The 24196-nt window shown below is 42.9% G+C and overlaps 1 protein-coding gene across 5 annotated transcripts in view; it reads left to right on the top strand.

Moving 5' to 3' along the window:
• Nucleotides 1–23861, top strand: part of LOC110492856 (gap junction gamma-1 protein) — a 43543-nt gene extending 19682 nt beyond the window's left edge. For 3 of the 5 annotated variants that reach the window (XM_090202312.1, XM_036946556.2, XM_090202315.1), the window contains one exon: nucleotides 20557–23861. In XM_090202312.1, coding sequence (XP_090058438.1) covers nucleotides 20628–22049 — 1422 coding nt within the window. In that variant the 5' untranslated portion in view covers nucleotides 20557–20627 and the 3' untranslated portion in view covers nucleotides 22050–23861. The other 2 variants (XM_090202314.1, XM_090202313.1) reach the window with 2 other exon arrangements.
• The last annotated feature ends 335 nt before the right edge of the window (nucleotides 23862–24196 follow it).

The raw sequence follows: 24196 nt of genomic DNA, 5'->3' as shown, positions 1-24196 counted from the left end.
TCCATTGCTGTGGATAGCCAACCAAGACAAATGGTTTACTTTGAACATCATGTTGTTATAGTAGGCAATTTATTCTGGCCACCTAAAAATGGAAGGGGAAAACCCACTGGTTTCCTGTGAACATTGAGGGAGCGTCATCACACACACAAGTTTTGTTCTTCTCTCCTCGTGGGGACCTGACATATATTTCCATTAAAAATCTCAATTTCCCTAACCCCTTAACCTAACCCTAACCTTAACCTGTAAACCAAACTATAAATAAAACTCCTAACCCTAAACCTAACCATTAAGCTCTTACCCCAACCCTAATTGTAACCCTAACCCCTAAACTTAAAATTATCCTTTGTCCTTGTGGGGACTTTTGGGGATTTTAGGTCCCCACAAGGACAGAAGAACCCCCCCCCCCCCACACACACACACACACACACACACACACACTCTTCACTTTGACTGTTGTTTTATGTGTGGGCAGGTTAAGGTCATTTAGGCCATCCAGCCACGCCTGAAGACTTCCCTTCACTAGCATTCACGTCACCACTCCCCAGTTTACCCTCGTCAAGATCCTGTACATTAAAATAGAAAGAAACCCCAAAACACACTTATCTGAAACCAAATTGGTACATAAATTGTGTAAAAGTAGAATAAGGGAATATATAGAAACAAATAATGCCTACACACTACACTGTATGTCGTTTTTTACAGACGTGTAAAAAGCCACTCCTGTAAACCAACACTTCTCTTTCTTCCTCACTTATCTTGTTCCTGACTATGTATACAATAGCACTGGTGAGGTCCTTTTCAATACATGCCTCCACTCTATATAGGGGGGGAGGGGTGACACTGAAAAATGTACTGTGGCTTGTGGAAGGATCATGGGTGTGTGATTCTGATTCCTTTACACTACTCTACCCTGTGGACATGAAATAATAGCAATTATGGTTAAGCATTCCTTGGTTATCATTACTCTTCCGTTTGTTTACTGTAGTGTGTGTTTAGACATTAGCAGGAAGGTCATACTATTAAAAGGCAACAAGGATAAACTTGTGTTGTTATTGGGATGACAACACCGTGTGAGACAATGACAGGGCATATGTATGCCTGTGTTGTGTTATTGAAGTGTGTGTACATGAAGTGAGTTTGTGTCTGACTGTGTGTCTGAGTGTGTGCTGTGTGTCCCAGATACATTCCTCAGTAAAGTACATTTGAAGATCAATCCAAGCCGTGTGTTTTCACTTTAGGTCTGGCTAAAGAAGTATGTACATGCTCCTTTCCCTTAGCTGCCAGAGAGGAGAGAAAAGCACTGTCAGAACGTACCAGAGGAGAAGGATGTCTTAACCTTTAGTTATAGGTGTGTGTTTGTGTGTGCGTTATTCTGATTCCTTATACTGCGCTCCCCTGTGGACATTTTGTAACAATAGCAATTACGGTTAAGCATTCCTTGGTTATCATTGCTTTTCCGTTTGTTTACTAGTAGTGTCTGTTTAAACATCAGCAGGAGGGTCATACTATTAAAGACCTGCTGTTTTCAACTCTCTAGAGACAGCAGGATAAGGTAGAGATACTCTGAATGATCGGCTATGACAAGCCAACTGACATTTACTCCTAGCTTATTGATAACCGTGATCAAATTTTCATACCACTTAATCTCTAATTGTGTCTGTAAAATGTATATAGTATGTATAAACTGGAAGTATTGTGACATTGAGGAGTATACCACCTCAGTCATCGGCTTCATCAAAAGGCGCATCAACAACGTTGTCCCCACAGTGACTGTACGTACATATCTCAACCAGTAGCCATGGATTACAGGCAACATCCACATCGAGCTAAAGGCCAGAGCTGCCGCTTTTAAGGAGCGGGACACTAATCGGGAAGCTTTTAAGAAATCCCGCTATGCCCTCAGACGAACAATCAAACAAGCAAAGCGTCATTACAGGATTAAGATTGAATCCTACTACACCGGCTCTGACACTTGTCGGATGTGGCAGGGCTTGAAAACAATTATGGACATACAAAGTGAAACCCAGCCGCAAGCTGCCCAGTGACGCAAGCCTACCAGACGAGCTAAATGCCTTTTATGCTCGCTTCGAGGCAAGTGACACTCAAGCATGCATGAGAGCACCAGCTGTTCTGGATGACTGTGTGATAACGCTCTCGGAAGCCGATGTGAGCAAGACTTTTAAACAGGTCAACATTCACAAAGCCGCGTGGTTAGACGGATTACCAGGACGTGTACTCAAAGCATGCACCGGTCCAACTGGCAAGTGTCTTCACTGACATTTTCAACCTCTCCCTGACCGAGTCTGTAATACCTAGATGCACAGCAAGCGGTACTGGAGCGCCTAGTCTAGGACCAAAGGGTTCCTTAACAGCTTCTACCTCCATGCCATAAGGCTGCTGAACAATTAATAAAATGGCCACCGGAATATTTACATTGACACCCCCCCCCATTTGTTTTTTAGACTGCTGCTACTCACTGTTTATTATCTATGCATAGTCACTGCACCCCTACGTACATGTACAAATTACCTCGACTAACCTGTACCTCCGCACATTGACTCAGTATCTCTACGTACATGTACAAATTACCTCGACTAACCTGTACCTCCGCACATTGACTCTGTATCTCTACGTACATGTACAAATTACCTCGACTAACCTGTACCTCCGCACATTGACTCGGTATCTCTACGTACATGTACAAATTACCTCGACTAACCTGTACCTCCGCACATTGACTCAGTATCTCTACGTACATGTACAAATTACCTCGACTAACCTGTACCTCCGCACATTGACTCAGTATCTCTACGTACATGTACAAATTACCTCGACTAACCTGTACCTCCGCACATTGACTCAGTATCTCTACGTACATGTACAAATTACCTCGACTAACCTGTACCTCCGCACATTGACTCGGTATCTCTTCGTACATGTACAAATTACCTCGACTAACCTGTACCTCCGCACATTGACTTATCGGTACCCCCTGTATATAGCTTTGTTATTGTTATTTTATTTTGTTACTTTTTATTATTTTTTACTTTAGTTTATTTGGTAAATATTTTCTTAACTCTTTCTTGAACCGCACTGTTGGTTGAGCGCTTTTAAGTAAACATTTCACGGTAAGGTCTACCCAAGGAGGCCGAGATACAAAAATAATATAATTAATTTAATCCATGCTCGAAAGAATACAAAAAGTGCAAGGTGCTATATAAAATGTAAAAAGAAAGCGGAGCATATCTTTTGGGCCTTATTTTTACGGGGTTCTTCCTGGGAAGGAGAGGAGGAACAAAACGCAGCGTGGTTGAAATTCATGTTTGTTTTTAATAAGAAAACCATACATGAATAAACTACAAAAACAACAAACGTGTAAACCCGAAACAGTCCCGTGTTGAACAAACACTGACACAGGAGAAAATCACCCACAAAACCCAACACCAAACAGGCTACCTAAATATGGTTCCCAATCAGAGACAATGACTAACACCTGCCTCTGATTGAGAACCATATCAGGCCAAACACAGAAACAGACAAACTAGACACACAACATAGAATGCCCACTCAGATCACACCCTGACCAAACAAAACATAGAAACATACAAAGCAAACTATGGTCAGGGTGTGACACTTATGTTTTCATCAGTACTGTACAAACAAATGAAGGGTCATCAAATCAAATTTTATTTGTCACATACACATGGTTAGCAGATGTTAATGTGAGTGTAGCGAAATGCTTGTGCTTCTAGTTCCGACAATGCAGTAATAACCAACGAGTAATCTAACCTAACAATTCCACAACCACGACCTTATACACACAAGTGTAAAGGGATAAAGAATATGTACATAAAGATATATGAATGAGTGATGGTACAGAACGGCATAGGCAAGATGCAGTAGATGATATCGAGTACAGTATATACATATGAGATGAGTAATGTAGGGTATGTAAACATAAAAGTGGCATAGTTTAAAGTGGCTAGTGATACATGTATTACATAAAGATGGCAAGATGAAGTAGATTATATAGAGTACAGTAAATATATATACATATGAGATGAGTAATGTAGGGTATGTAAACATTATATTAAGTGGCTTTGTTTAAAGTGGCTAGTGATACAGTTTTTCCATCAATATCCATTATTAAAGTGGCTGGAGTTGAGTCAGTATGTTGGCAGTAGCCACTCAATGTTAGTGGTGGCTGTTTAACAGTCTGATGGCCTTGAGATAGAAGCTGTTTTTCAGTCTCTCTGTCCCTGCTTTGATGCACCTGTACTGACCTCGACTTCTGGATGATAGCGGGGTGAACAGGCAGTGGCTTGGGTGGTTGTTGTCCTTGATGATCTTTATGGCCTTCCTGTGACATCAGGTGGTGTAGGTGTCCTGGAGGGCAGGTAGTTTGCCCCCGGTGATGCGATGTGCAGACCTCACTACCCTCTGGAGAGCCTTACGGTTGTGGGAGGAGCAGTTGCCGTACCAGGCGGTGATACAGCCCGACAGGATGCTCTCGATTGTGCATCTGTATAAGTTTGTGAGTGCTTTTGGTGACAAGCCAAATTTCTTCAGCCTCTTGAGGTTGAAGAGGCACTGCTGCGCCTTCTTCACAACGCTGTCTGTGTGGATGGACCAATTCAGTTTGTCCGTGATGTGTGCGCCGAGGAACTTAAAACTCACTACCCTCTCCACTGCTGTCCCGTCGAAGTGGATAGGGGGGTGCTCCCTCTGCTGTTTCCTGAAGTCCACAATCAACAGCCATTGTTTAATAAATTCAAGTCAGAATTCAACAAAAACATAGACAATACAATACACCTATGGTTTCAAGCTTCGGTTGATTTAAAATGTAATGATATTTAGTGATATTGAATTGTGTTTGGTTGTAAACACAACCAAATATCAGCATTTGAAGCAGATTTGAAGGAGATCCTCTGCTTGGATAGTTTCCTCTGTGGCACTGACTTGTGCATTGAAAGTTTGATTTGATTTAGTCCTATTCTTTTACTTAGATTTATGGTTGAGATGGAGACGTGAATCCAACATATATACATCATTAATTTGTAGACAAACTGGAATTAAAGCCAGACTCAGTGGCACAGATGGAACTATCCAAGCAGAAGATACATCTCCTTCAAATGTTGATATTTGGTTGCGATGACAACCAAACACAATTCAATATCACGTTTGAAATGAAATAAGTTGTCTATTAACTTGTCAACAAATTATGTATTGGATTCACATCTCCAACTCAACCAAAAAAAAAAAAAAAGTTAAAGAATGGGTTTAAGAGCACACTAAAGTTCAAAAGGGAATACAGATATTTTGTGTCATCGCTGTGCTTCATCTAATTAGCGGAACTAAATGACCTGGATTGCAGTTAAGATTTCATTAAACGAACATGGCGCAAGTGATCAATGCCGTTTGAGATTCTGCGCAGATTATTACAGTAATTGTGGAGATCTCCACAGTCCATGACCTATGCGTGCTATCTTGAACATGCACGCCTTAAATGATTACATAAGAAGACATTTATAGTTACAGTAACCTCAAAATGTGGTCATGGATGTGTTAAGATTGAATGTTACATTAGTTTGTAAGATAGCCTTAACTTTAGGTAAATTTTTTTTACTGTATTACAACATTCAACCAAATATCAGCTTTTAAAGGAGATGTTTCTGGTTGGAATGTTCCATCTGAGTCACTGGCTTAAATGGTTGAAAGTGCAGTGATTGTCATTTAGGTGACAACTAAACCAAAAATCAGACATTTGTTTTTCCGTTGGAATTTGGTTGTGCTTTTAGATGGTTCAAAGAAAGCACAGTGATAACACATTGTAAATTCAACTATCTTTTGGCTATCTTTTTGAGTGGGTTGTAATCTCATTGATTCATGTCTCAACAAAATATTACCCAATTATGACGTGGTGTGCCCGGTGGGGTCTCTCATTTAAAACGTGTACATATACAAGTGATTAAACCAGTGATTAAACCACCATTTAATGGTAATGTGGCAGCCATATTGGATTCGGAGTCAAATCTGGGCGGGCCCTCTAACATAATTGCAAGACTAGAGGCTAAACATATCAAATCCACAGTGGAAAAAATGACAGTTTTCAGTGTATGAGTCACAGCATTTAAAAAAAAACATCTGTAACTCTATTTGTTTTTGTCAGGCAGACCATACAGCACTGAGCAGATGTGACTTGTAAAGTTGCCTATTGAACAACAACCAAAAAGTGAAGTTTACATTCATCATAAAAATTCATCGTTGATATTTCCGACTATTGCCTCTGTGTGTTTACAGTTCTATATTTCCAAGACGCATTAAGAGAATGTTGTGTTTTTGTGTATGTACAGTAGGGCAGAAGACAGACTACTTGTATTCCACAGTTATGCAATATCAGAGCTTGCAATTATTCTGCACTTTTTGAGTTACAAGAGTGTGTCACAATATCTATCAATTTAACCACTTTTGCAGTAAAATGTTTTGAGACAACCACCCATTTCATATGGGAGACCTTAGAGATATGGAAAAACATGGTTGTGCTTTGTTATACATCTGGTAGGGTATCTAAAAAATGAAATACCTTGTTGAGAATTGGCCACTAGCCTATTCACCAGTGTGGTAGACACCAGGGTATGAGTAAAACAACCATTTCTCAAATCCCTCACAGACATTTGCTGGTTTTTCTGGAGCCAAACGAACTTGTCTCCTTTGAATCCTCAGTGCATTGTGACAATCTCTCCTCCATGAATGTGTGTATGTATGCATGGAAGCCTGTGTGTGTGTGTGTGGTTATCCATTGCCTGCTAGCTGCTCACAGCATCGTGGCGAGGTCGAGGACACAGCCCTGGATTCTCTTCCTCCTTTACCATGCAGACACATTCCGTTTCTCTCCTCTGCCCTCCCTTGCCCTCCCTCTCATTATCCTCCGTCCTTTCTCTGTTTCTCTCACACTCTCTTTCTCTCCCTTGTGATGTCGTCACTCGTTCTTGTTTTGCCTGTATGGGAAGGAACAAAGTCCTTGACTCTTGATTCAGGCGACTTTGGTCTCTGATGATTATCATGATCGTGATGATGTGTGTTGTCATCTGTCTTGCCTGTTGTGTTGTCACGCTTGCCACTGGCACAGCATTTTGCTTATGCACCAAAACGTGGTCTCGTGTCCTTGTAGATACCCATTCTGTCCTCACCCATCTATCCACACCCTATGGTATGGTTTGGTTCGTTCTGATGTTGTGTCACCAATTGGGTGCAGTCCCTGGAGGCAATCCAAGCCTCACTGCCCATATCTCTGTGCACACACCTAAGGCTGCTACTGGCATGTCTACCTTCCCCTCTCCCACTGCAACATACAAACACACATCATAGGGGTGTACTCAGGACATGAAGTCAGATATCATTCTCCCCACACTTTGTATCACACCTGTGTACCTAAGGGCCCCATCTGTATATTTTGTCTGAGATGCCTCTTTCATAACTCATCCCACAGGATTAACACAACACTAGAGACTTTATCCAGATAAAGGTTCTTCCCATATATTTTTTTATCACACCTACCATGGTACAAGTTAACTGGCGTTTCGGGGCGATATGTACTGAAAAGTTATTACCAACTCTTTTGACAGACACCTTCATATTCCAGTCCTGAGAGAACCTCCTTTGCGGTTTCTCCTGCACCTGAACACAGAGGGTTACACAACATTAAGGTGTTGACTCAGGCATCAGTGTCCTCATCTTTTTAACACACCTGCACTCCCTAGCCCTGAGGTCCCCCTATTTGCCCTTCCTTTCCACAGTAGCTAATCTCTCCACACACTCGGGTTTCACACACGCAGGGCATGCAAAGGCATCCAGTTTCTAATTGCTCGTATTTGCTCTGATTACTTAAAGGGTAGGTGAGTAACTGTACCTGGATAGAAAGGGAGAGGATGAAAAATACAGAGAGAAAAGTGATAGGTCCCACTACCATTGGTCACCACTTATCTGCAACCAGTCTCTCAATTCATCCACTCCCCCTGATCCTAGTGCCTTTTACTACCAGCTGTAGCACTAATACTATACTATAGTGACACTAACACTAAACAGTAGCACTGGAACACTCAGTAACAGTTAAAAACAACTTTGTGTACCTCAGGGTTCTGTGCTTGCCCCCCTCTTTTTGTTATTGCAAATGGATCCCTAGGCTATGTGATTTGTTATTGCAGCTTCTCTCGTCAATATTATGCTGATGTTGTCCAACTCTCTCTCCTTGCCGCAATCTGACAAATGTATTGCCTTTGCATTGGGGCATGCCTCAGTGATGCCAATTTGGCATGTCAAACTCAAAACTAATATGCTCCTACCTCCCAGCCAAGTCCTCACTTCCCCAAGATCTTTCCATGACCCCTAACAACACTATTGCATGCAATGCAAAAATATACTTTAAAAAAATATAAACACAACATCTAGTGTTGGTACCATGTTTCATGAGCTGAAATAAAACATCCCAGAAATGTTACATAGGCACAAAAAGCTTATTTCTCTCAAATGTTGTGCACAAATTTGTTTACATCCCTGTTATTGAGTATTTCTCCTTTGCCATGACAAGCCATCCACTTGACAGGAAGCTGATTAAACAGCACAACCATTGCACAGGTGCACCATGTGCTGGGGACAATAAAAGGCCACTCTAAAATGTGCAGTTATGTCACACAACACAATGCCACAGATGTCTCAAGTTTTGAGGGAGCGTGCAATTGGCATGATGACTGCAGGAATGTCCACCAGAGCTATTGCCAGATAATTTAATGGTAATTTCTCTACCATAAGCCACCTTCAACGTCATTTCAGAGAATTTGTCAGTACGTCCAACCAGCCTTACAACCGCAGACCACGTGTAACCACGCTAGCCCAGGACCTCCACATCCGGCTTGTTTACCTCCGGGATCGTCTTGAGACCAGCCACCCGGGCAGCTAATGAAACTGAAGAGTATTTCTGTCTGTAATAAAGCCCTTTTGTGGGGGAAAAAAATAATTTGGATTGGCTGGGCCTGGTTTCCCAGTGGGTGGGTCTGGCTCCCAAGTGGGTGGGCCTATGCCCTCCTGTGCCCCTGCCCCAGTCATGTGAAATCCATAGATTAGGGCCTAATGAATTTATTTAAATTGACTGGTTTCCTTATATGAACTGTAACTCGGTAGAAATCATTGAAATGGTTGCATATTGCATTTATATTTTTGTTCAGTATATATTTACTGTACTTGCTGGTCTTGAACGAAATGGTCTTGTCAAAAGGCTTTGTCGGCTTCAGACAACTATTCCTCTGCAGACCACAATCCACAAATGACCTGTTTGTTTCCAAGTAGTTACCATTTGAATTCCTTGAACCCAGTTATTTACTGTTTAAATTGCTGCACTGACATCTACACTGTTGCTTAAATACCCCTTTTATTTGGAGTTATTTTGCAAATCACCTTGAAGGACAAAGTCTGATCGAGTTAAAGGATCACCTGAGTGCTTTACATTAGAATAGTAACATAAGAAACTGTAATGTTTTTACTACACAGAGGTTGAGTGGTGAGGTGATGAACTTGAGAGCGATGCCTTTGTAAACAAGCAGATCAGCTGGCCCAGACATTTTGCTGAAACCTTCTAGGCAAGCGGCGCGCTCAATATTTCACCAGTCCAGCTCAGGTTTGAATCGCTCTAATTGGTTGTTAGCGGGATGAAGTGTCTGCAGATTTTTAGCTGCAGTAAACCACTACATAGACAGTTAGACACTCAGGGAAATGAATGTAGTTGAAGAAATGGAGAAGCATGTTGGGTGTGTGAAGCTCTGGGGAGCCTTTTGGCAGAACCGGTAGCCATGGTGAAGGTGACAAGTCTGGTCGTCGAGTTCATTTCTCTCTCCTTCGTAATTCCTCCGGATTTTAGGCCTATTCCTCCTGTCCTTCATTCTGCCTCGCAGGATCATTGTCATAAAGGTGCTCTATGTAACAATTCATAGTGATCATTTTGATTTCCTCATGGTTTTTTAAGAATAGCCTCCGGCTTGGAAATACCTGAAATATCATAAAAGCCTATTACCAGAGTGCGAATTATACTGTGACATTCGGGAGGTCTCGTCTTTTTTACACGTGACCTATGCAGGTGCAAAAAAAAATGTAGTAAATATATAATTTAACAGTAAAAAATGTGTCATGACTAAGGCATGTTTTCATGTTATTGTCAAACAATCACTGCAAAACATAGGGTACCTGCATTTGTTTGTCCACTCCAAAATAATTCCAGCATCCAAACAGGGAACCTGCTTCATTTGATGAATGGAAAGAAGACATCTGTTACAAAACACCCCAAAAAAGTGTAATGACATTCGGCGATTGTCATTGGGTCTGCACTTTTGTAGCCTGAATTCATTGAGGTGTCTTGCTGACAAAAGGACCTTTTTTTTTGTAGAAAGAAAAGTTTGGACACCTGAAAAGGTCCTGAAATACCGGACTGTCCCAGGATGTGCATCCACATGAAGAAGAAAAAATGTCAATCATGAAACGGATGTGAGGGTATTTTGATTTAGTTTAATTTGGAATAATCTTTTTATATTTACCACTGTAGCAGTACAAACTGCATTTTAAGCAAATAGGGGAATAGTTCAATTAGCATTATTTAAAGACCCCCCCCCCCCTCCCCCCAAAAGTGTGACTTTGTTGCATTTAGGGGGACTCATGTCTCATTCAGGGGGGTCTGTAATTCGCACTCTGCCTATTACTTTCTCACCGTATAATTTTTTTTAAACAAAAAATATCTGTTGCAGTGACGTGAAGTACGGGGTCTTGTTTACGCTTTGTTTTCAACCTCCAACAACAAACACCAATCCTGAAGCAGAAAGACACTGCTGTTTGTATACACTGAAGTTGGCCAGGGCGGCCAGTCGCTGTACATAAGAAACTTTATAGCTTCCAACAGCATTCCAAAAAATGTACAGCCTATACAGTTTACTACTGTAGATATATCGTTGACATTTAGGGTTATTTACAAGTGTAATTGATAAACAGAGCAACTTTAGCATCCCTTTCATGAAGCCATTTTTGTTCTCTCTCAAAATCTCTCTATTTTCTTTTTGGATGTTAAATGGCTATGATCCCTAATTGATGTCACTTGTTAAGTCCACTTCAATCTGTGTAGCTGAATGGGAGGAGACAGGTTAAAGAAGGACTTTTAAGCCTTGAGACAGTCGGATTGTGTATGTGTGCCATTTAGAGGGGAAATGGGCAAGACGGGTGCCAGGAGCACCGGTTTGTGTGAAGAACTGCAACATTGCTGGGTTTTTCATGCTCAATAGTTTCCCGTGTGTATCAAGAATGGTCCACCACCCAAAGGACATCCAGCCGACTTGACACAAGCGTGGGAAACATTGGCGTCAACACGGGCCAGCATCCCTGTGGAACGCTTTCGACGCCTTGTAGAGTCCACGCCCCGGCAAATTGAGGATGTTCTGAGGGCAAAAGAAGAGGAGGGCTGCAACTCAATATCAGGAAGGTGTTCCTAGTGTTTGGCATACCTAGTGTATATGGATCTCTCTATGTATGGATAACTTACATTCTCGGGAATAGGGATGAGAGTGACAAGAGAAATATTATATATTATATATATATATTCTCAATGGCGCTCGTTTTCCAAATGGATTTGCCTTTGTCCAAGTGAGCACACAGTGGGGAAGATGTTGTGTTCAGCTTCAGAAATCACAATGTCACATTCCTGCTAGAACACCTGAGGCAAGGAGGAGGCTAACCTGCTGGGGGCTCGCAAGATAACATACAGTACACCTTTCATTTCTGAGTTTACTGAAACTCCAGTAATAGCAGTGCCCCAACCCCCTCTTTCAGGTCTTGATATGATTCAGCCTGCCCAAGGTTCCATCTGTCTATATCCATTCTTATGGATCTGAGCCCAGCAGTCTTACAAACTAAAGGTTATTTAGATTAGATTTATGTGCCAATTTTTGGGGGGGGGATTTATTATGGAGAAAAAAAAGTTTCAACATGATTTCTAAGAACTTTTTTGCTATTGATGTTAGGATAAGTTACTATCTTTCAACAATGTTCTTTGACATGGTCTTGGCTTTCTCCTGGTGAGCCAGAGTTGTTAAGTCATGTTTCAAACTGCTCTATTAATCCAAACCCTGTCAACATGAAGCCTGCCACCAGTCTTCTGTAGTCTTAGACTGTAACTGTTTGATTGACACTAGTCTGATATGAATTAAAGGCTGGTTTGTATGTGCATATGTGCATCCCTGCATTTCCCTGTTCGCGCACATGTGTGTGTTTTGATGATTGTGTGCTCTTGTGTGTTAACACAACAAATGTGTTCCAGATCACAACTTGGAAGGCATTTCTGGAGGCATCAAGTGTTAAATATGAAATTCTGTTGGGTGCCTGTTTTCAAAACTTCTGAATTTAGGTCTTATTCTCATCCATATATTTTAGACCATAAAAAGCCATGTTGGGCAGCTGACTACGGTTCTGTTTTTTTCTACAGACAACATCATCCATAAAAACACTCTGATGTGCAGAACAGAAGGCTCAATTTATATAGTGTGCTTTAGTCCAGAAATTCCTCCCGACGAAGACACTTCGGCATTTTTTGAAATACTCATCTTATCATTGTATAAAGTCAGAGGGCGTCACTCCTGGTACCTAAATTGATGACATATGTCGAGTGGAGACCATTAAGCTAGGTGAAGAAGAAGAATATTCATTTCAGTCAGTCCTGATGAGCCCTTCCCAGCTTGCTAGATTATGCTGGCAACAACAGCAGCATGGCGCTAGCTAAAACATGTTATTTTGATGGGTGAGGGAGAAATAACTTGTAGTATTGGTCAGCATCTGGATGTCACTGTGACATGCCAATTAGCTAACATTACGATAAGCTGGTGCGAATGACCAGTGCAATGGTGTTTCATTGAGGTGCTGCTTGCCGATGTGAGTCGCTTCCCACGGTGCAGCTGTATCACATGTCAGCGGCAGTAGCTTCCGTAAGTAACGCGGCCAATTTGTTCCATCCCCACTTGCTTTTATTTTGAGTAAGATAGCTCTCGGCAGCCTACATGAGAAATCATGTGTAATGCTGGTAGTAACCATCTGGATGTCACCGTGATACAGTCTAAGGCTCAATGGGGAGAGTTTGCTCTGCAAGTCGGCCATACAACAACACGGGGTCAGTGTTCTTCCTCCCGCCTACCGAGCACTGTTTTCTGGTAAAGCGAGGGAAGTAGCTAGCTAGTGTAGCCAATATCAGGCCAAGGTGACAGCTAAACCATATTGTAGTGATTTTCACCGACAATAACTACGGCAGTAACATATCCATTTTTGTAAAAAAACAAACAATAATCCAGGCTGTATCATAACCAGCCCATGATTGGGAGTCCCATTGGGTGGCACACAATTGGCCCAGCGTCGTCCGGGTTTGGCCGGTGTAGGCTGGCATTGTAAATAAGAATTTGTTCTTAACTGACTTGCCTAGTTAAATAAACGGAATAATAACACTTTCCCTAGTCCAAACTTTGTCAGACAGGTTTCAAGTTCTCGTTGAAGTTTCTAGCCACACGCATAGCCTACTAACGAGCCTTGACGGGCTCATCAGGACGATTGACTGAACTGAATGTGTTCGTCTCCATTCGACTCTCGCTGCATGACATACACTACACGACCAAAAGTATGTGGACACTTGCTTGTTGAACATCTCATTCCAAAATCATGGGCATTAATATGGAGTTTTTCCCCTCATTTACTGCTATAACAGACTCCACTCTTCTGGGAAGGCTTTTCACTAGATGTTGGAACATTGCTACAGGGACTTCCTTCCATTCAGCCACAAGAGCATCACTGTGGTCAGGCACGGATGATGGGCGATTAGGCCTGGCTCATCCCAAAGGTGTTCGATGGGGTTGAGATCAGGGCTCTGTTCAGGCCAGTCAAGTTCTTCCACATTGATCTCGATAAGCCATTTCTGTATGGGTCTCGCTTTGTGCACGGGGGCATTGTCATGCTGAAACAGGAAAGGGCTTTCCCCAAACGTTTTCCCCAAGTTGAAAGCACATAATCGTCTAGAATGTCATTGTATACAGCAGCATTAAAATTTCCCTTCACTGGAACTAAGGGGCCTAGCCCAAACCATGAAAAACAGCCCCAGACCATTATTCCTCCTCCACCAAACTTTACAGTTTGCACTATGCATTCGGGCAGATAGCATTCTCCTGGCATCCGCCAAACTCAGATTAGTCCGTCAGACTGCCAGATGGTGAGGCATGATTCATCACTCCAGATAACGCGTTTCCACTGCTCCAGAGTCCAATAGCGTCAAGCTTTACACCACTCCAGTCGACACTTGGCATTGCGATCTTAGGCTGCTCGGCCATGGAAACCCATTTCATGAAGCTCCCGACGAACAGTTATTGTGCTGATGTTGCATCCAGAGGCAGTTTGGAACTCTGTAGTGAGTGTTGCACCCAAGGAAAGACAATTTATATGTGCTACGCACTTCAGCACTCTGCGGTCCCGTTCTGTGAGCTTGTGTGGCCTACCACTTCGCGGCTGAGCCGTTCTTGCTACTAGATGTTTCCACTTCACAATAACAGCACTTACAGTTGACTGAGGCAGCTCTAGCAGGGCAGAAATTTTACAAACTGACTTGTTGGAAAGGTAGCATCCTATGACGGTACCACGTTGAATGTCACTGAGCTCTTCAGTAAGGCCATTCTACTGCCAATATTTGTCTATTGAGATTTAATGGTTGTGTGCTTGATTTTATACACCTGTTGTGTGGCTGAAATAGCCAAATACTCTAATATGAATGGGTGTCCACATACTTTTGTATATATCGTGTACGTCATCAATTTGGGCACACGGATGTGGAACTCATCCTAAAGTGTTAGGATTCACAAGCATCTGACATTCAAAAATGAAAATGGTTCTTATTTTATGATATCACTGCGCTCTCACATGACTCTCCCTGAAATAGGCAGAATAACTAGTTAAATTGTTACAAATGTTGCAACAGTGATTTGAGAAAAAACTAACAGTGGTTTATTTCTCCTGCAAAAATTCTGTGCAAGGACGTCGGTCACCACTTCATCAGGTGCTTAGCTTACTATTGTAGCTAGCTTACTGACATAGCTAATGTTAGTTAGCTAGCTCTACCTGCTGCTTTAGCTGGCTGCTTATACTGTTTAAGTATAAGGAGGCTACTGCAATGACTTGCAGCAGAACAGCTGCTTCATGAAAACTCATAATAATGTTAGCAGCACTACTACAGTAGCTTGCTAGCTGGCTTTTAAGTAGGTAGCTGGTTCCCGGTTAACAGCATCGTTTCAGTGACTGGCTCAGTAGCAAGCTAATGTTAAACAAATGTATGCTAGCTTTTGTGCACATTGTCAAACTTCAGAAATACTGCTCATTGAAGCACACAACTTCTTAGCTAGATGTGAAATGGTGCGACTAAGACTTCCCTAACCAAAACACGGCAAAATTATTTATAGATGTATTGTAAAGTGGTTAGATGAAGCAGATGCTTAACTACATGACTGTTTTGCTAGCACAGACTGGAATATGTGACTGTATGTACATACCCCAACCAGAAGCCATGGATTACAGGCAACATTCGCACTGAGCTAAAGGGTAGAGCTGCCGCTTTCAAGGAGCGGGACTCTAACCCGGAAGCTTATAAGAAATCCCGCTATGTCCTCCGACGAACCATCAAACAGGCAAAGCGTCAATACAGGACTAAGATCGAATCGTACAACACCAACTCTTGACGCTCGTCGGATGTGGCAGTGCTTCTAAATTATTACAGACTACAAAGGGAAGCACAGCCGAGAGCTGCCCAGTGACACAAGCCTACCAGGCAAGCTAAATATCTTCTATGCTCGCTTCGAGGCAAGTAACACTGAAACATGCATGAGAGCATCAGCTGTTCCGGACGACTGTGACCACGCTCTCCGCAGACGATGTGAGTAAGACCTTTAAACAGGTCAACATTCACAAGGCCGCTGGGCCAGACGGATTACCAGGACGTGTACTCCGAGCATGCGCTGACCAACTAGCAAGTGTCTTCTTCACTGACATTTTAACCTCTCCCTGTCCGAGTCTGTAATACCAACATGTTTCAAGCAGACCACCATAGTAACCTGCCTAAATGAGTACCGACCCGTAGCACTCATGTCTGTAGCCATGAAATGCTTTGAAAGGCTGGTCATGGCTCACATCAACACCATTATCCCAGAAACCATAGACCCACTCCAATTTGCATACTGCACCAACAGATTCACAGATGATGCAATCTCTATTGCACTCCACACTGCCCTTTCCCACCTGGACAAAAGGAACAGCTATGTGAGTTTGCTATTCATTAACTAAAGCTCAGCGTTCAACACCATATTGCCCTCAAAGCTCATCAATAAGCTAATCACTCTGCTACTAAACACCTCCCTCTGCAACTGGATCCTGGACTTCCTGATGGGCCTTTTCTTGCCATAATATGGACTTGGTTAATTGAAATGCATTCCAGGTGACTACCTCATGAACCTGGTTGAGAGAATACCAAGAGTGTGCAAAGCTGTCATCAAGGCAAAGGGTGACTACTATGAAGAATCTGAAATATAAAATATATTTTGATTTATTTAACACTTTTTTGGTTACTACATGATTCCATATGTGTTATTTCATAGTTTTGATTGTCTTCACTATTTTTTTACAATGTAGAAAATAGAAAAAATTAAGAAAAACTCTTGAATGAGTAGGTGTGTCCAAACCTTTGACTGGTACTGTATATTTTTAGCAAACGAGCGAGCAGTGGCACGAATGAGTGCCAAGAGCTCACAGCCACCGCTTGCTCCTCATCATCTCCCTACAGTGCAGTGGCACACATTACTCATATTTAAGATGGTGTCAACATAATTACATTTTCATTAGTCCTTTCAAAAGTCAGCAGAAGTGATCTTCTCATAGTCGTTCGGAGTCTAAAATAATCCTAGGGGAAACACTGGTGTATGCTTGTGGAAAGGAGTAGGTGTGCGTACATACATTTTAGCGGAATGGAATTTCTCTTTATGATTCAGAGGGGCGGACTGTGCATTTTTCCACATGGCCATGACATATGGCGTGCACTCCGCCCTGGGTAATTGTAAGCATGTGTCTATAATGGAAAGGTGCACAATATGCTGCCCCTGTCTTTCGGTTGGTGGTGGGGGGGGGGGGACGGGGGGGACAGTTGAAAAATGTGGGGCTCCAACGTAGCCTGCAGCACATGCACGCACACACATATACAGAAGAGAACAAAGTGCCAAATCCATCACCACCCTGTCTGGACGGCATACGGGGGGATATGTTCCAGGATCGTTTGTCTTTGTTCTCCGTTTTTATCTCATATCCTTATTTGTAGTGGAAAATTCTGATCCAACCCAACTCACTGAAAAGGTACTGAATTTCACATCACCTGGATGACCACTGTTTCATATGTTTACCTCTGAACGCTTCACTTGTGGCAACTAGGACTGTGAGTTTACACAAAGTTGGGATCCTTAACATTAAGAACACTCCCCCCACTTAATTTAAATCGCAGTTCAGTCATCACAAAACATATTATTTTCCGTCTTATAGCTGATAGGCTATAAAAGCCTGGGGAAGTTGTGTAATTCAAATAAAAACCACAGAAGAAGAGGTGAACTTTAGGCTACTTGGTGAATTTGCAAGACAAGACATTGCGAAATGCAGATGACCAAAACATATTAGCGCACTTGTGCATGCTTCTGCCTTTCTCTCGTGCTGGACTGCCTTCTCAGTCTCTACGTTAATGATGCAAGTATGTGTTCAGTCTTCTGTCTGTTGCAGTCTTGCGAGCACGGGGCAGGCAGTCTCATATAAAATTACAGTAGGCTACCGGTATCGATTAAGCCTCTAATGGAATGTAGCCTCTTGAAAGCACCTCGGCTACGGCATTTTTGTCTGTCTGTGAAGGTAGGCTACACTTAAGCAATAAGGCCCGAGGGGGTGTGGTATATGGCCAACATACCACGGCTAAGGGCTGTTCTTAGGCACGACGCATTGCGGAGTGCCTGGACACAGCTCTTAGCCGTGGTATATTGGCCATATACCACACCCCCTCGTGCCTTACTGCTATTATAAACTGGTTACCAATGTAATTAGAGCAGTAAAAATAAATGTTTTGTCATATCTGTGGTATACGTGGTCTGATATACCACGGCTGTCAGCCAATCAGCATTCAGGGCTCGAACCACCCAATTTAATAATACGTTTTTTTAAACGCTGCCGACATAACCATTTCTGGCAGCCTGGTTTCAGAGACGTAACATAGTAACACTCAAATTAGTATGAATTAGTATCAAATTGGTATGTTACATTTGGTATGGTTACTTAAGGCAAAAACAAAAGTAGGGTGGTTGGTCGGAGTGGGGCATATAACGCAAACGTCTAGCAACCCAAAGGTTGCAAGTTTGAGTCTCATCACCGATAACTTTAGCATTTTAGCTAATTAGCAACTTTTCAACTACTTCCCACATGTAAGCTAACCCTTCCCATAAACCTAACCTTAACCCTTTTAGCTAACCCTTCCCCTAATCCTAACATTAACCCTTCCCCTAACAACCCTTTAAGCTAACTCCTAACCTTAACCCCTAGCCTAGCTAACCTTACCCAGCTACCTAAAGTTAGCCACCTAGCTAGAATTGGTAATATATCATAGATTTTGGAAATTCCTATCATACAGTACGTTTTGCAAATTCATAACATATTGTACATTTAGCGAATTCATAAAATATAATCTGAATTGTAATTTGTAAGATATTATACGAAATGGGTGATGGACAAATTAATATACCATACCATACGAAACGTAACATCTCATACTAAATGGAGCATCTCGGATTGACGTACATAATAATACGAAATGCTCTGAGACCAGGTTGTTTTTAGTGATATGAAAGGACAGTTTACATGTCTGTAAAGAAATGCTGCTTCTGAACTGGATCTAAAGTCCATCACTAGGCAACCAGAACTGTCAGTCAGTTTCTAGCAGCATACTTGGCTGTTGCCTTCATTCAGACCACTCTCTCCTAAAAAAAGTACTTTAAAGTTTTTTTAAATACCGTGACCAGCAGCATATCAATCAGTGATGTTTATTGTTGTCAGGCAAAAAATACAGAACATTTTAGGCAGAATTCTACTGTCTGAAAAGGTGCCTGATCCAGCACTTTTTGTAATTGTCTGAAATGATATAAATTCTTGCTAATGACATATTACTGTAGCTGCGTTCTATGTCTGTAAAGGGTTACGGTAGATATAACTTCACTGCCCGGCACTAGCAGTCATCAGTAGCTTTCAGGCCAGGGGTACAATGTATGAATTTATGGTTGGGTCAGAATCAACATTTTAATCATTGGTCAGTACGAAGAATTAACTAAAACCAAAAGTCCAAATCCCTATCTCCATCCATGGCTAATATGGGAAAGGGACAATTTTAGCTACCTAGCTAGTCACCGGAGGACAACGAGATGCAACAATTCAAGTTGTTTCTGTCAATGATGTATTGCTCTTGACGTGATGTGATTGAATCTTTTTTGGTGCACCAGGACCATTCACAGTTGAGCTCACTCAGCTTAGCTCAATGCTGATTGGCTATTATTATTTTAAATATCAAGGGAGGCCAAAAATGCTCGCTGGATTCCCTTGCATGCAATGCCACGGGCGGCAACAATGTCATACTCTTTTTGACCAAACAGCATCGGTTATATGGCCTACACATACAGAGACCGGGGAGGTGCTGTTTCACTCGCTTTTTCCGGTGAGATACATTCAGCATCTTGCGAATTGAAGGAAAATGATGAAACACAGGGATACGATAGATCAATTATTGTATGTTTTAGTATTTTTTGGTTATTGGTCCATTTTTTGAAGCCTGGCTTCCATATATACATACATATATAATGGGGCCATTTTTCTTGACGTGGAATTGTGTGATTTTTTACCTTAGCGTTTTAACAGAAAACTGATGCAAAGTTGTCCATGACCACATCCCTAGTGGCAACACCTGTGGCCTGTCAATGTATTTTACATAAATGCTATCCCATCACACCTTATTCCACAATGCTGATACCTCTCTGAATACTTCACTTGTGCAACACCTGTGGCCTGTCAATATTCTGTATTTGACATAATGCTATCCCATCGCACCTTATGCCACCTGAGGCTGATATGAAAGGAGTAATAGCTTTTGTTGTCCTGATCTTGAATTGCTTTCATGTGTCAATCAATTGTATTTATGAACTCTGTGTGTGTGTGTGTGTGTGTGTGTGTGTGTGTGTGTGTGTGTGTGTGTGTGTGTGTGTGTGTGTGTGTGTGTGTGTGTGTGTGTGTGTGTGTGTGTGTGTGTGTGTGTGTGTGTGTGTGTGTGTGTGTGTGTGTGTGTGTGTGTGTGTGTGTGTGTGTGTGTGTGTGTGTGCCCGCTATTAACCTGAGCACTATATAAGCACCTGACCCTCCCACCGCCCCCCCCTTCCTTTTCTACCACAGACGGCAGTGTGTGAGAAGTGAGGAGGAGGGAGGTTCCTCTCTCTCTCTCTGTCGCCCAGACTCCCATCACAATGAGCTGGAGCTTCCTGACACGCCTGCTGGAGGAAATCCACAACCACTCTACCTTTGTGGGCAAGATCTGGCTTACCGTGCTCATCGTCTTTCGCATCGTCCTTACCGCCGTGGGCGGCGAGTCCATCTACTACGATGAACAGAGCAAGTTTGTGTGCAACTCAGGCCAGCCGGGCTGCGAGAACGTCTGCTATGATGCATTCGCACCGCTCTCACACGTCCGCTTCTGGGTCTTTCAGATCATCCTGGTGGCCACGCCGTCGCTCATGTACCTGGGCTACGCCGTCAACAAGATTGCCAGGCGTGAGGAGAGAGCTGAGGGTGGAGGAGGGGGAGGAGGACTGTCCCAGCGCAAGCCTAGGAAGCTCTACCTCGGGGCCAGAAGGCAACACCGTGGCATGGAGGAGGCCGAGGATGACCAGGAGGAGGACCCCATGATCTATGAGGTTCCCGAAGTGGAGAGCGAGACGGGGGGAGGCGACGGGGGAGGAGGCAGGGGTGGCGGAGGAGCTGGAGGCGGCGGCTGCCAGGGTAAAGGCAAGGTGCGCCATGACGGACGCCAGCGCATCAAGGAGGACGGGCTGATGCGTATCTACGTGCTGCAGCTGCTGGCGCGTTCCATGCTAGAGGTGGCCTTTCTGGGGGGGCAGTACGCCCTCTACGGCCTGGCGGTGCCCTCCATCTACGTGTGCTCGGGCCGGCCGTGCCCGCACAGTGTGGACTGCTTTGTGTCACGCCCCACTGAGAAGACCATCTTCCTGCTCATCATGTATGCCGTGTCGCTGCTCTGCTTGGCGCTCAACGTGTGGGAGATGCTCCACCTGGGCGTTGGCACCATCTGTGACATCCTGCGCTCCCGTCGGAGACCGCTCTCCGAGGAGGACCTGTATGGCCTTGGGGGTGGCGGCGGTCCCGGGGGGCCGCCCACTTTCCGCGACGGAGGAGTAGTGGGGGGCGATGGTTACAGCAGCTACCCCTACTCCTGGAACGCCCCGTCAGCGCCGCCGGGCTACAACATCGCCGTCAAGCCCCCAACACTGATGGTGCCGACTGTGGCGCCCGATGGGCAGCTGCCCTTCACCGACCTCAGCAACGCCAAGATGGCGTGCCGACAGAACCGCGCCAACATCGCCCAGGAGGAGAGGCGGCAGTACGCCAGCAATGAGGATAACTTCCCATCGTCGGGTGGCGTGAGGGACGCTCGTGGCACCCTCCAAAGGGAGATTCGGCAGGCGCAGGACCGGTTGGAGTCGGCCATCCAGGCCTACAGCCATGAACAGGGCCACAACAACCCCAGCAAGCCCCACCGTGATCGCAAGCACCGGCAAGCCTCCAAGCACACCTCCAGCAAAGCCGAAAGGGGAAACAGCAGCAATAGCAGCAGCAAGTCGGGTGACGGCAAGGGCTCCGAGTGGATTTGACATCTACAATAGATCAGCGGACTTAGTATATGCAGCGTTATCTTCTATAACACATTACGATATAGGAGTTATTGCTCCATTACTGAGTATATAGCTCCTACAGACACAACTGACGCTAGTGCCCCCTGGAGACAGGCTGAAATGAGTTTGTAACTTGAAGTTTGTAACATCACTAAATGCAAATGAGGTAATCAATGTCAGCTGTATCTGATGTTACAACTGTCAGTAATTCTACGTTCAAAAGAAGGAGCAATATGCGAAAAGACACAGTAATTGAGAGTCCATTTATTTTATTTTTAAATGTGTATCGGTATAAATATGCCATATGTCGGTGCTATGACTTTATCTTTGCTTCCACAAAGAAATGGGAGACTTCTAAGCTGCATTCTTAGAAGAACTATCTGAAGTGCCTTCTTACTACTCCAAGAAAAATATTGTGCGAGTAAAAAGTGTGCTTCCTTTGCCAAGCTGCTCACAAGATGGACGCTTGTATGTGAAATGTTTCCATAGTAAAGAGATTTTTGTGGGTCACGACTGGTACCAGGAACTGGAGTCAGAGGTTTTCTCTGTCTTTCTATCCACCTGTCTCTTTAATGGCTCTTGAGCTTCATCTGGTGGTCAAAACCATGAACAGTGCAGACATGACCACACCATATATTTTACTATGCGTTACTGCTTAAGATATGCTGTTTGAAATGTTTTTTTTAAATTGTTTTTCAGTGTTGAGTGTTCCAGGACAAGACATTGAGAGAACCCTTTAACCGTTGAAAGACCAGTCAGTATTTTACGAGGAACTATTTCATTGTTGCTCCATTATATGTGTGAGGAATACTATTGCCATACTATAGAAAGCATACAGAGAAGGGAGAACATTTGACAACAATTGTTTATATTTTCATAATGTGTACAAAATTGTTGTTCTGTTTTTATTGTGTTTGGGAGAGACAATTAAGCAGCACTTTGATTGGTTCAGTTACTGTATGTTTTTATATTAATGTTCTTTCATTTCCTCCGTTGATGACAATGTTCCACAGAAGAAGAAATACAATCTATGTTCAGTGTTGCTGAAGTTGTATGGAAAGGCTGCTTCAATGTATTGATTCAAGGGACATTACACACTCCAAAATCAAAAGGTTGTCAGATGATAAAATTGTTAATTTGATGTCCTTGTCCCAGGCCCATCTGTTTTTGTAGATGTCCAGTAGCTATTTGCCACAATCCCCAAAAAATGTCATTTCCAGATTTGCGGTGCTTATCTTTTCCATTTATTTTGGGCGTGGAATGTTTACTCATCTTGACATTAGGCTGCTTTTGTAGTTTGAAAACATGTCTATTTTTTAAATTATTTTGTAGTGGAATGTCCCTTTAATATGTTTTTACATTGACGTCAGGTCATGTGTGTCATCTAGTCAGCCTAGTTTCCCTACTATCGATGGTTTGTGTTCGCCTGATGTTCTGGTACGTCTCCAACCAGAGACAGTTGGTATCTTGGGGGTGAATGGGGTGGAGAAACAACTATCATTTGTAGTGACATCCATTTTGAGCGTGTGTGCCAAAACATACCACTTACATGTGGGTGGGAAATAAGAGAAGGACACCTGTTTTGGCTACTTAAAAAAAAATAAAAAAAATGCTATATGTATATTTTATTTGCCTTTTTTCCTAATTCAAATGTTAAAGTGGAAAGCTGAGAGCCCTTGCACTGTGCCAATATTTCCATTTTGGGAAATACTTTTGTGCAAAAAAAGAATGCATGTTCTGAATCATTTTTATAAAGGGAGTATGAATAAATACAAAGTTTCAAATGTTTAAGTATTTGTCTTTTGTGTTGTGTTTTTTTGTTGTTGAGTGGAATGAATTATCCTATTTACTTACTATTTCCCACCCTATGATAAATGTAAGCACAATTATTGTGAAGAGCTTGCATATGAAGTGAAAACAAGTGTTTTACCAATACAATTTATGAGGTCTCTGTGTTACACCAAAGATACTGGATATAATAACGAGATGCTTGTGTCTCTGCCCTAGCAATGGGATTTGTTGTCCACAGAGCAGAACGTTGGGCTATCAAGCTTCCGCCTATTCCTCTGGACGCGTGGATACATCTCGTTATTTGAATAATTTTTTTGAATATTCCATGAGGGGTG

Source organism: Oncorhynchus mykiss, chromosome 16 (genome assembly GCF_057628025.1).
Source record: "Oncorhynchus mykiss isolate SJ-2025 chromosome 16, ASM5762802v1, whole genome shotgun sequence".
Taxonomy (NCBI): domain Eukaryota; kingdom Metazoa; phylum Chordata; class Actinopteri; order Salmoniformes; family Salmonidae; genus Oncorhynchus; species Oncorhynchus mykiss.
Note: the sequence above shows the minus strand (reverse complement) of the source record. Positions and strands in the feature narration are given on the sequence as shown.